Genomic DNA, 13,475 nt, shown 5'->3' with positions numbered 1-13,475 from the left:
CCCTTTCTCACCAATTTCTCCACTCCCCTCATTCTCTGTAGGCACTAAACATGAAACAATATTTTTTGTATAGTCCTATCCACTTATCCCAAACCACTTTATCTCCACATTCCACGTATGTCAACAAAAACGTGAAGTCCCAGTCCCTTTTCCGTACATTTAAACCAAAAACTTAATGTTTATGTTGATATCGACATAAACTCTGGCCTACTTAAGTGGACAAATGTTTGAAATCCCTAAAAGCATCAAAGGTTTATGTGGCTTACCGCTTATATCGACATGGACTGGCAAACTCCTTCATCCTCCAGTGTGAAGATTGATTTGGGCAAATTTTAACTTTTGGGTGGCTGACCAGTGCAGCGTGCCGGCTGGCTGCCCGTTCCAGCGGTGAAGAGGCAGCCATGATTTTGAGGCCCGGGCCTCATTTGAATCCGACAGGCGAGCTGCGGACGCCAAAAGGGCGTCCTGAGGTAGCTCAGCGGTTTTGGGCACCAGGAATATTAGTTTGCGGGAGCATCAGCGGCAGCTACAGGTAGGTCCTGAGAAGTGGAGGAGGTGAGGCCGAGAGGGGTGAGCCCAGGCCAGTATTGGCCGTCATTTCTGTGGAGCCAGGAGGGGCACTCCTGCTCCTTCAGGCTCCACAAAAATACAAGTCTAAAAAAATGTTGTAGCCGCTGCTTAGGCTGCGCAATGCCGATACACATGGGCAGAGCGTGCATCAACTGTCCCTTAAAATTGTAATCGGAGTTCTATCGAACCTGATTTGGTAAGAGGCCAACTGCCAATTTCAGACGGGCACAGCGGCTGCTGAGGGGTGGACCTCTTTCAAGATAGTGGCAGCCAGAGCATCAGCGTTAACAGAGCAGTAAGTCTACCAGCCCCATTTTGAGGTTCTTACCGTCCTGTTAATGCCAGTTTCGGGGAGTTAAAATTGACCCCAATATTGACTCCTGCGATTTTAGCGCACTCAGTGCTCAACTCCCGACCTGGGGTGGCAAACTCCAAACTCCATCCTGGCTCCTGTACCTCAGTTCACAGTGCTGGAGAGCAACCTGAAACTACAGCCCCGACACGTTTGCCTATCGTTTCTTTTTATTGCATCTATCCTACTGCAGGCTAAGTGCCGATTCGAGCTTTATGCAGGTTTCTAGAGATACCGGCTAACAGCCCCAGGCTCTCCGCCAACTCTCCAAACTTTGAGGAAACCAACTCTTGGCCTCCAGTTTGCAGCCCCTCTCTCGGACTATGTTGGCAGGGTTTTGAGGCTTGGACATTGTTCGCTTATCCTGCGACTGCAGGCAAGGTTCTAGAGATGAAGCCCCGTTCAGGACCGTGTTGGTGGGAGGTGTTCTCTTTCATGGATCCAGTCGACCTGCTGTCTCTCTGTAAAGTTCTGCTCTCAGACAATCAGGACTTGGAGATAATGGCACCGAGCTAGAGGCAGGGCGGCTCAGGAAGGCAATTGGCTCGGTTTTCGGATGCCCGTGACGGTGGGTTCATGGCCGGGGGGCTCTGAAAACCAGGGATTCCTGGGGCGGGTCCGGAGCCCGGCTCCAACCCGCCCACTTCCGGGTCCCCCAGTGACGGGCTTAGATGCGCCGCAGCCCCCGCATGTGGGACTCCCGCCAGCAATTAAAGCCGGCGGGATCCCACTTAAACCAATTAATTAGATAGTTCAGGTCGTTTGCAGATCTGATTTGTAGGCTATTTTAGGAGGGGTGGGATTTTCAACTCAACTGAGCGTGTTTTCCATACTGGGGGAAATACTCCCAGTTGAAATGGACGTGTTGCACCCACCAGCCTGTAGCAGCTGCAAAGGTCCATTTGACAGGGGGCTCGATTTTAGGGTCGGGTTACCTGCGGGTTTCCAGCGGGGGGGCCCCGAAAATCCCGATCTCCGATCACGTGACCGGATTCGGACGAAATCCCGGCCACTTCCGGGTACCGCGCTGGCGTGCGGGGCTGCGCGCGAAAGCCCCGCTGGTGGGAATCCCGCAGGCAATTAAAGCCAGCGGGGTTCCACTTGAGAGCACTTAACTTGCTCGTTGTGGTCAGTTAATGAGCTGAAGCAGCTGTCAAAAGAGGAAGTGTGGGATTTTAGGTTCAAAGCAGTCAGTTTCCCACACTGGGGGAAACAGGACCCTTCAAACCAGGCGTGTTGCAGCCAGCAGCCTGTGGCAGGTGCCAAGGTGCGCTCCACGGGGGAGAGCCCTCACCCAAGCAGGAGGCCACCGCGTCACATAGGGCAACCCCTGCCCCCCACCACCCCCCGGCCAAGCCAGAGGACAGACCGACATGAAACCGCAGCCCCAGTCCGAGGACCCACACACCTACCCTGCACAACCCCTCAGACCAACACCTGCCAGTTGGGTGGTGTGTAGACACCCTCGGAGGACGAAGAGCATGACCACCACCAGCAGCCTCGCAGTCCACGCCGTCCACCGCAGAGACGTGGATCCCCCCAACACGGTGTGGTTGCACGCCCACCTGCACAGCAGGAGGGAGGGCTACCGCAGAGAGAGACGCGTCGCAGAGGGCACTACCCTCGCCACAGGGTCCACAGACCGAGGCGCAGCTCCCCGGACCTCTCCGAGCAGCAGTGCACAGGGAGGCGCAGATTCGCTCGACATGTAGTCGTGGAGATCTGCAGCCTCTTTCATGCCGAGCTGCTCCTGGCTGGCCCCAGCACCAACTGCTTACCTGTCGCTGGCAAAGTCACCACTGTCCTCCACACCTTCTCCTCCGCATCCTTCCAGGGTGCAGCCGGCTACACCGCCGATGTCTCTCAGTCGTCTGCGCGGACGAGCCCTGCCAATACACCTGCACCTACTCTGCAGTAACACGATGGGTGGCATCAGTGGTGGGTCCTCATAGTGATACCCAGGAGCGGGCATTATTGGACACAATGGACAGGATTCGCGGAGACATGGCAGTGGTGGTGTCAATATAATGTGTGCTGTTTGTGGCTCTGAAATTCAATATGGGTAACACCCATGACAAACCCTCAGACACCCTTGTGCACCCCCTTCATGCTGACGAGACGTTTGCCTTACCCTGCCTACTGCACATATGTGATGCATGCCCTGTGGCTGCAGCACAGGTGGTGGCAGGTTGAGTGAGGCTGGCCGTGAGGGAGATGCACGAGAGGGTGAGTATGGGATGGAGCCATGAGATTGTATGAGGATTGGGTCGCGTGTTAGTGGCAGGATGAGTACTGGCGAGGTGAGTAGGTGGAGGTAAGATGAGGATGGGGTGTGAGTGGGCATGAAGGGTGATGTGACAGAATAGTGTTGGCGGTGCCGAAGGAGATTTGGGGTGGGGGCAGTGTTGTGGCAGACGGAGTGTAGGGGAAAGACTTCGTGTTCTCACTGTGGCTGACCTACTGCGGTCATTGCAGCGCCTCCTGCACTGTATGCAGGTGGGCGATATGTTGGTGGCGCAGGTGACCCCCTCTGCCACCTCGAGCCAGGCCTTCTTGGTGGCAGAGGCAGGCCGCTTCCTCCCGCCCGCCGGGGGGAAGATCTGTGTCCTCCCCCTCCTCCTCACCCCATCTGATGATACCTGGGGTGAGGCATCATTAAACTGGGAGCAGCCTTCCCCCTGGGCTGCTCCATGCTGCAATTTGTCCCATTGGTTGCAGCATCTGTCAGTGGAGGACTGCCCCTTTAACTAGAGAGCCACCAGCTGACAGATCGGACTGCGCATGCGCAGCCCGACCGACGCGCAGGCCAGCGCCGTGGACCCCGGAGGAGCAGGTAATTGGATCCTATTAGTGGATTGCCTGCTACGATCGCGCGGGCAACCCACTAATTTCGCCGTTCGCGTTTTCGACGCTCCCGGAGGACCACCCGCTGGGAACCCGCAGGCCTGCTAAATTCGAGCCCCGGTTGTGGGAGGAGACCCTCAATCATTACAGGAGATCACCCTGTCACTTTGGACAAAGTTTGGCCTCCACCACCCTCCTCCTAACAATAAAATTCACCAACTTGCAACCTCAACCCCGGTGTGCAGACACATTTACCTACCTTGCGGTACCCCTCAAACGTACATCTTCCGGACGGGGGCCGCCGTAGCTGCAGTCATGACCTCCTCGATGAACAGCATTACCAGCCTCGCCGGCCAAGCCGTCCACCTCTGACACGTGGAGCTCCACAACACAGTGCTGTGACACATCCACCTGCACAGCAGGAGGGAGGGCAACCGCAGAGAGAGATGCGTCGCAGAAGGCACTACCCTCGCCACAGGGTCTAAAGACCGAGGCTCAGCTTCCTGGACCTCTCTGAGCAGCAGTGCACACGGAGGCTCAGAGTCACTCGACATGTAGTCGTGGACATCTGCAGCCTCCTTCATGCCGAGCTGCTCCCGGCTGGCCAGGGCACCATCTTCTTACCTGTCGCTGTCAAAGTCACCACTGCCCTCAACAACTTCTCCTCCGCATCCTTCCAGGGTGCCACCAGGGCCATCGCCGACATCTCTCAGTCGTCTGCACAAAAGAGCCCTGCAAATACACCTACACCCACTCTGCAGTGACACAATGGGTGGCATCAGGTGTGGGTCTTCATGGTGATCCTCAGGAAAGGGCATTATTGCACAAACCAGATAAGATTTGCAAAGACGTGGCAGTAGTGGTGACAATATAATATGTAATGTGAGTTGATCAGAAATCAAATATAATTAAAAACCATGACAAACCCTCAAACACCCTTGTGCATCCCCTTCATGCTCACAACACGTTTGCCTTACGCTTCCTACTACACATATGTGATGCATGCCCTGTGGCTGCAGCACAGGTAGTGGCAGGTTGGCTGAAGCTGACTGTGAAAGAGATGCATGAGGGGGTGAGTATGAGACGGAGCCATGAGATTGTATGAGGATTGGGTTGAGTGGTAGTGGTGGGATGAGTACTGGCGAGGTGAGTAAGTGCAGGTACGATGAGGATGAGCTTTGAGTGGGTATGAGGAGTGATGTGATAGAGTAGTGTTGGCAGTGCAGAAGGAGATGTGGGGTGGGGGCGGTGATGTGGCAGACGGAGTGTAGGAGAATGAGTAAGTGTACTCACTTCGGCTGACCCACTTAGGTTATTGAAGCGTCTCCTGCACTGTATGCAGGTGCGTGATATGTTGGTGGTGCTGGTGACCTCCTCTGCCACCTCGAGCCAGGCCTTCATGGTGGCAGAGGCAGGCCACTTCCTCCAGTCTGCCGGGGAGAAGATCTCTGTCCTCCTCCTCCTCACCCCCTCCAGTAGGACCTGAGTGAGGCATCATTAAACCTGGGAGCAGCCTTCCCCCAGGGCTGCTCCATGCTGTCATTTTGGCTTCTTTCTGCAGCATCAGTCAGTGGAGGACTGCCCCTTTAAATAGGGCTCCTCCAACTGACAGCCTATGATGCGGCTGCGCATTCCGCCCGCTGCGCAGCTTTCCAGCGTGAAACCCGGAAGCCAAAGTAAGTGCCTTCAATTAGGCTGCGATTACGTGCGGAGCACCCTGAATTCAGAGGTCAACCCCCCCGCTGCCACCCCACTTCCCTCCTAAAATCGAGCCCAATGAGTGGATCGCAGCCTGTTCTCACTGAGGGCCTCAGGACAGCAGTAAATAGGTAGAGATAATGGGATTGGGGGGGGGGGGCGGGTATCGCCCCACAGTGTTCAACATTAACAAGTTCAGACAGGGTTCCTATAGATTATTTGGGGTTTGAGAAGGTTTATATTCACACCTAAGACAGGAGCTTTACTTTCAGCACCTTGGACTGCGATTTCCTCACACTGAGCCTGTAACAATAAGCTGGCCTGGCATCTAACCCGTGCCCCATCATGCTCAGTTTCACGTCAGATTCAAGTCAATTCAAAGGGAACCGCTTCTATCCATAAAATTGGAATGGTCCCTGAAACGTCAACATAAGCAGGTAGGGACGTACATGTAAATTTTGTCTTTATTTATTTGCTAACTGTCCCTCCCACTTCTAAAGATTTGGGCCCTATGCTCGGTTATGGCTCTATGGCAGTGCGCCAAGAAGTCAGAGCTAGTGCCAGGACTCCATACACTGGGAGTTTCTGGAGGCTGATATGCAGAAAGAGATGAAGCTACTGGCCTCTAAATGGATGCAAGTGGGCCCTATTGGAAGGTGAGGGGAGGGTTCAGGTAAGGGTGAAAAGAAAATTGGATCAGCCCCCTTGCACAGTGGGTCAAGCAGGGACGTAGTGGGGTCTTTTGCTAGGGCTTTTACCTGCTCTCCGCAATGGTGGGTGGGCATCAGATTTTCTGACTGCACAGCCAGGCAGATGGCAGAGATGTGTCTGTAGTACCACAGGCACCCACTGGCCCCATTTAAATTAGGTGCCCTTCTACCAACCTGACTGGTAAGCAGTGGAAGGTTCTATCCTGGGATAATGACCATGGATTTTCTGGGCTCACATCTTAACAGTGGGATGAAAGTTTACCCCAAAGTAACTTTCTGTATATTTCTCACAATATTATTAAATAGAATTATTCATAGGTATGGAACCACTAAATAATGTTCAGTATCCTTTGACTAAAAACAAAACAATTTTTTTTATTTTGCTTTAATGATGCTACCCAGACATAAAAGGGTTAATATTTTGGAGCCTTGAGTTTTCAGGAAAACTTGGACAAAGTTGAAATGTAAATCATCCATAATAAATTAATGATTTACTAAACAAAAATAACATATATATATATATATTCTCATATTGTTACATTAAATTGTCCTAAATTAAAAAGAGAAAATAATTAGAAGTATAGAGTTGAAAACTGAAAGTTAGAACAATAATAATAAAAAACATATTTAATACCTGCAATCAAATAGTCTGAGGGACTGTGCAGATCGTCAAGGTTGTAGCCTATAGGCACCTCTGCAAGAATAACTTGGCGCTCCATATTCTTCCTGGCAGAGGACAAATTGCTTACAAATTTGTCTAAGGACTCAAGGAACTCCTGAATCTGCACATTCTTTAGTCCATCTTTAACAGATCCCCAATTCTGCTCATTTGTAGGAAAATAACAAAAAAGTTAGAACTATTAACAAGCTCTTCTAAATAGAATTTTAAAAAATTAAAGAGAAATAGTTGTATTCAAGCCTTTCATTGTAATAGTATGTGTTGGATTTTAGCTAAAATACAATTTCCTGGTCTAATTATACATGACTGCAGTGCTGATAGCATTTACTATAAAATCTATTGTACTGATCACTGGTGCAAAAGCCCACAACCTAGGAGATGAGGCACTTGGACACAAATCACTGGTGTTGGACTTGAGCTCCATTTTATAGAGGTTCTATAAAATGTAAAGGATAGGATCGATTCAACAATCTAAGCAAAAATAGAGCCAGGGTCATTATGCTCCCGCGATCCATGGTTGCACTGCAAACAGGAGCTGAACTCACCGGATTCAGCAAGGTCAGCATATTATCATCATTTGAATCTGCTCCCAGTGTGTTTTCCATGAACATAGGAAGTGCAATGAATGGACCAGGCAGAGAACCATTTGAACAGTTGCTTTTAAAGGGCTCCATTTTAACATTGCGGTTTGTTTTCTGGATTTAAGAGCAGCTATGGAAGTATTTGCAGAACATCAACCTTCAATGAGGATTATTTGGATGATCAGCTGGAAAAGGTGCAACAGAGGAGGGTATCCATGTTTGGCACTATGAGAGTCCTCCTCTGAACCACAATGTGCAATAAGCATAACAGGAAGATAACAAAAAACAGTACAAACCCAACCCAGCCAATTACAGCCCTATCAGTTTACTCCCAATCATCGGCAAAGTGATGGAAGGAGTCATCAGCAGTGCTATTCTACAGCACTTACGTATCAATAACCTGCTTATCAAAGCTTAGTTTGAGTTCTGCCAAGACCACTCAGTTCTAGACTTCATTACAACGTTGGTCCAAACATGGACAAAAAAACTAAATTCCAGGTGAGGTCAGAGTGACTGCCCTCGACATCAAAGCAGCATTCGACCAAGTGTGGCACCAAGGAGCCCTTGTAAAACTGAAGTCAATGGGGATCATTGGGAAAACTCTCCAGTGGTTGGAGTCATACCTAGCACAATGGAAGATGGTTGTGATTGTTGGAGGCCAATCATCTCAGCCCCAGGACATCGCTGCAGGAGTTCCTCAGAGCAGCACAACTATTTTCAACTGTTTCATCAATGAACTCTCCCAAAAATAACATCAGATGTGGGACTGTTTGCGGAGTGTTCATCTCCATTCCTCAGATAATGAAGCAATCCGTGCCCGCATGCAGCAAGACCTGGACGACATCCAGGCTTGGGCTGATAAGTGGCAAGTAACATTCGCGCCACACAAGTGCCAGGCAATGACCATCCAACAAGATACAGTCTAACGACCTCCTCTTGATATTCAATGGCATTACCATCACCAAATCCCCCAATGACCAGAAACTCAACTGGACCAGCTACATAAATGCCGTGGCTATTAGAGAAAGTCAGAGATGGGTATTTTGAGGTGAGTGGCTCACCTCCCACCTCCCAAAGCCTCTCCACCACCTACAAGGCACAGGTCAGGAGTATGATGGAATACTCTCAACTAGCCTGGATGGTTGCAGCTGCAATAACATTCAAAAAGCTCACACCTTCTAGGACAAAGTTGTCCGCTTGATTGGCACCTCATCCTCTAACCTAAACATCCACCCCTTCCACCACAGGCGTATCGTGGCTACAGTGTGTATTATCCACAGGATGCACTGCAGCAACTCACCAAGGCTTCTTCAACAGTACATCCCAAACCCATGACCTCAACCACCTAGAAGGACAGGGGCAGCAGGTGCATGGAAACACCATTACCTCCAAGCCCCCTTACAAGTGACACACCATCCCTACTTGGACACATATCACCATTTTTTCATCATCGCTAGGAGAAAATCCTGGAACTCCCTACCAGACAGCATTGTAGGAGCACCTTCACCACACAAACTGCTGCGGTTCAAGAAAAAGGCCCATCACATTCACAAGGGCAGCAAGGGATGGGCATTGGATGTCAGCCTTTCCAACAACACCCATGTCCCGAAAATGAATAAATAAAAAGTTTAAATAGGAAACTTTTTCTTCTGTTCCGTTAAAAAAACATATTACTTGTCTAACCTATATGAAGTTGGTATCTGTGTATTTGTTCACCTTGCAATAAACTTCATTCTTCAGTAAAGACACTGAACATTTAACACTCTTACGCTTGGAAATTACTGTTGGCGATATTAACAGACAAACCCTCAGTGCACCTGTGTAACAATCCTCTGTCCACTATTTTAACAGAGGACAGAAGAAATTTTGCACAAACATTAGTTTGGGAAGGTTTCCTTCAGTTTTTGGTTCATTTTCTGTGCCCACAGTAGATGTCAGTGTGGTTCACTACAAGTTGTTGCTGGCAATCAAATTGAAAGATTGATGTCATTATAGCATCAGTTTATCCAGAAATAATTTGCAGTTGATGATGGTTTTGCCTTATAAACTAATATGTTTTACTTTAACATACATAAACTTGCATTTTAATAGTTTCCATAAAATGCGAGCAAGACCTGTCTACCTAATTTACTTTTTTCTTCCATGCAAAGAGGAAGATTAACTAAAAGTTACAATTGGGATGATTCTAGAAAAAGCCTGTGACCATAGTTGCCGTGGATATCACTTAGGAGAGGTTACCTCTTGAGATCGCAGTGCTGGTACCATTATATTGGCAAGAAGTTTCTCCAGCCCTTGAAGTAGATTCTCTTCAGAGCAATTAAGCATGCCGAAATTTACCTCCTGGACAGAAAAAGGCCTTTTAAGTACATATGTACATTATTGACTAAGGTCAATAGTGAACTATTTTGATAAATATTGGCTTCATAAATTAGTGACAATCTAAAATTTTAACGAATGATATCTAACAATAACCCTTATATGCAGTGCCACCCTAATTGATTGAACCAATTTAGCAGAAAAAACAATTATCAAAAAGGTTGATAAAGGGAGACCAACACATCAATCAATCTTTTCTCTTTTCAGATGCCAATAGGCCTATATATTTCCAGCATGTTCTATTTTTATTAAAGAACGGCGATGTCTGAAAGGTCAAGAAAACTGCACTATCTTCTGCACAGATCATTACAAAAGAATTCCGTTATGGTGACCAACTTGGCCAGTAGCTCAAATGATCACTATAACAAACTGATGTCTACTGAGCTGCAATGCTAAACACTGACCAGTGATTTAAGCAACTGATTAATCAGCTGCTCAGCCTCTCTCCTGATGCTCCACTCAAAATGTTAGAACTCTTAACGTTAATCCTCTTTTTGTTTTATTCATTTTCAAATCAAAATCGTACTTTGAGCATAGTGTTGCTAATCTCTTATCAACAGTGAGTGACTCGGTTGTTTAAAGTGTCTGTACAGACTAAGCAGCACTCTGCTTAGTGTGCTAATTTTTGCCTTAAAATGAGTAAAACAAAACGAGGACTAGCATTAAGAGCACTAACAACCGAATGAATTCTACTGTACTCATCCATTGATTCAACTGAAGCAGAATTGCTGGAAACAAAGCAAAGCCAAAAAGAAAGCAATCCAACTCCTGTTCGTGACTATAATGTAAATTTAGTGGGATAAGAATACACAAAGTGCTTATTTTTGGTTAGCCTAATTTCTTCTGGTTTTACTAAATATGAGTTCTTGTGGCAGACTCCACTCCATACAAACCTGCTTTCCACCTCCCTCACAAGAGTTTTTCCAGCTCTTACCTGTGTTCCTATCATGTCAAACTAAGCTTAACAAAGATATCTGTTGTGTTCTCGCACACACATTATCATGGTGTCAGGCATAAATTTTATTTTTCACTTTTTTTAAACTCTCGCTTTAATGTTTAATTTGGCATGGCAAGCATTGAAAAAAAATCACTGAGGGAAAGTGACCAGAAATTATGTTACTGTAGGAAAGCTTAACACATTTGTATAAAATCCTCCACTATTTAAAAAGGGTTAGTGCCTCCAATAAAATAAACAGGGTAATAACTCTGGTAAAATTGCAGAGAAAGGAATGTGGGCATTTGTACAATAACATTCCTTGACAGTAATTTCCAGCATTTTATTAATCAATTATTTCTACAACCTAGAAGGGTCGAGTGACGTCTTTTCATTATGGCAAATGCTGTTCACAAAAAGTGCCACAGTAAATTCTTCTAACATTAAAGTAATACATTGACTTTTCAGAATGGAACTGACCTGAGACACGTTAGCTGTGCTGATGCTTTTATCGGTAGTTCTAAGAAAGAATAAGCAAGTCCCAGTCAAACCCTGAAAAATTGACAAGAGAAAAACTGAATTACCACAGTATGAATTTTCCAAATAATCTATAGTAGAAGTTTTTCTTTTGCTGATACAGAAATAGGAGGATAGAGCAGATGAATGCATGGCTGGAGAGATGGTGCAGGAGGTAGGGCTTTAGATTCCTGGAGCATTGGGACCATTTCTGGGAGAGGTGGGGCCTGTACAGGCTGGACAGGTTGCACCTCAAAGAAGCTGGGACCAATGTCCTCGCAGGGAGGTTCGCTAGTGCTGTGGGGTGGGTGGGGGGGGGGGGGGGGTTTAAACTAATTTGGCAGGGGGATGGGCACCAGGATGTAGCAATGGAAAGGAGAAACAAGGGGCACAAAGGATTGGGGAGAAAGATAGCACTAGAGCAAGTAATAGTACACTATTAGGTGGGATCAGACAAAGAGAGAGTACAAAAAAGTCTAAGAATGATTTGCAGTGCATGTGTGTAAACGCACGAAGCATGGTAAACAAGGTTGGTGAGCTGCAGGCACAAATAGCCACATGGGAATATAATGATGTGGTGATAAATGAGACCTGGCTCAAAAAAGGGCAGCATTGGGTACTAAATATACCCGGATACAAGGGAAAGATAGGGAAGGAAAGAAAGGAGGAGGGGTGGTGGCAGTATTGATTACAGAGAATATTGCAGTACTGGAGAGAGAGGATGTCCTGGAGGGGTCGAGGACAGAATCTACTTGATTAGAGTTGAGAAATAAAAGAGGTGCCATTACACTACTAGGGGTATATTCTACAGGCCACCAACTAGTGGGAAGGATATAGAGGAGCAAATTTCCAGGGAAATTACAGAGAGGTGCAAAAGCTATAGAGTAGTGATAACTGGAGACTTCAACTATCCTAATATAGACTGGGATAATAATAATAATATAAGGGGCAAAGAGGGGGAGGAAATTTTGAAATGTGTTCAGGATAACTTTCTTAACCAGTACGTTTCCAGCCAAACAATGAAGGAGGCATTGTTGGACTTGGTTCTAGGGAATGAGGTGGAGCAAGTGTCAGTGGGAGAGCATTTAGGGAGCAGCGATCATAGTATCATAAGGTTTAGAATAGCTATAGAAAAGGGCACGGATCACACTTTAAAGTAAAAATACTCAAATGGAGGAGGGCCAATTTCAATGGGATGAGAACAGATCTGGCCCGGGTAAATTAGAATCAAAGATTGGCAGGCAAAACCGTAATTGAACAGTGGGCGGCCTTTAAAAAAGAGATGGTTCGGTTACAGTCTAGGTACATTCCCACGAAGCAGAAAGGTAGGGCAACTAATGCCAGAGCTCCCTGGGTGACAAAAGAGATAGTGAGTAAGATGGAATGGAAAAAAAGGGGCATATGACAGATGTCAGGTTGATAACACAAGTGAGAACCAGGCAGAATATAGAAAGTTCAGAGGGGATGTGAAAAAGGAAATAAGAGGGGCAAAGAGAGAGTATGAGGATAGACTGGCGGCCAACAAAAAAGGGAATCTATAGTCTTCTACAGGCATGTAAACAGTAAACAGGTAATAAGAAGAGGGTTGGGGCCAATTGGGGACCATAAAGGAGATCTACTCATGGAGGCAGAGGGGATGGCCGAGGTACTAAATGAGTACTTTGCATCTGTCTTTACCAAGGAAGAAGATGTTGCCAGAGTCTCAGTAAGGGAAGATATAGTTGAGATACTGGATGGGCTAAAAATTGATAAAGAAGAGGTACATGAAAAGCTAGCTGTACTTAAAGTAGATAAGTCACCCGGTCCGGATAGGATGCATCCTAGGTTGCTGAGGGGAGTAAGGGTGGAAATTGTGGAGGTACTGGCCATAATCTTTCAAACATCCGTAGATTCAGGGATGGTACCAGAGGACTGGAGAACTGCAAATGTTACACCCTTGTTCAAAAAAGAGTGTAAAGATAAACCCAGCAACTACAGGCCAGTCAGTTTAACCTCAGTTATGGGGAAACTTGTAGAAACGATAATCCGGGACAGAATTAACAGTCACTTGGACGAGTGTGGATTGACATGGGAAAGCCAGCAAATCGTGTTTGACTAACCTGATAGAGTTTTTTGATGAGATAACAGGGAACATAGATGAGGGCAATGCAGTTGATGTGGACTTTCAAAAGGCATTTGATAAAGTGCTGCAAGGTAGGCTTATCATCAAGATTGC

General features: G+C 47.1%; 1 protein-coding gene across 1 annotated transcript in view; it reads right to left on the bottom strand.

Moving 5' to 3' along the window:
• The window catches only part of dnah5l (dynein, axonemal, heavy chain 5 like), a 352,990-nt gene that overhangs the window by 322,351 nt on the left and 17,164 nt on the right, over positions 1-13,475 (bottom strand). The window contains exons 7-9 of the mRNA XM_068006271.1: positions 11,225-11,296; positions 9,673-9,774; positions 6,809-6,995 (exon numbers count right to left, since the gene is read on the bottom strand). Coding sequence (XP_067862372.1) covers positions 6,809-6,995; positions 9,673-9,774; positions 11,225-11,296 — 361 coding nt within the window. The remainder of the gene's footprint in view (positions 1-6,808; positions 6,996-9,672; positions 9,775-11,224; positions 11,297-13,475) is intronic.

This window comes from Heptranchias perlo, chromosome 2 (genome assembly GCF_035084215.1).
Source record: "Heptranchias perlo isolate sHepPer1 chromosome 2, sHepPer1.hap1, whole genome shotgun sequence".
Classification (NCBI taxonomy): Eukaryota; Metazoa; Chordata; class Chondrichthyes; order Hexanchiformes; family Hexanchidae; genus Heptranchias; species Heptranchias perlo.
The sequence above is the reverse complement of the archived record's forward strand: the minus strand, read 5'-3'. Positions and strand labels throughout refer to the sequence as shown.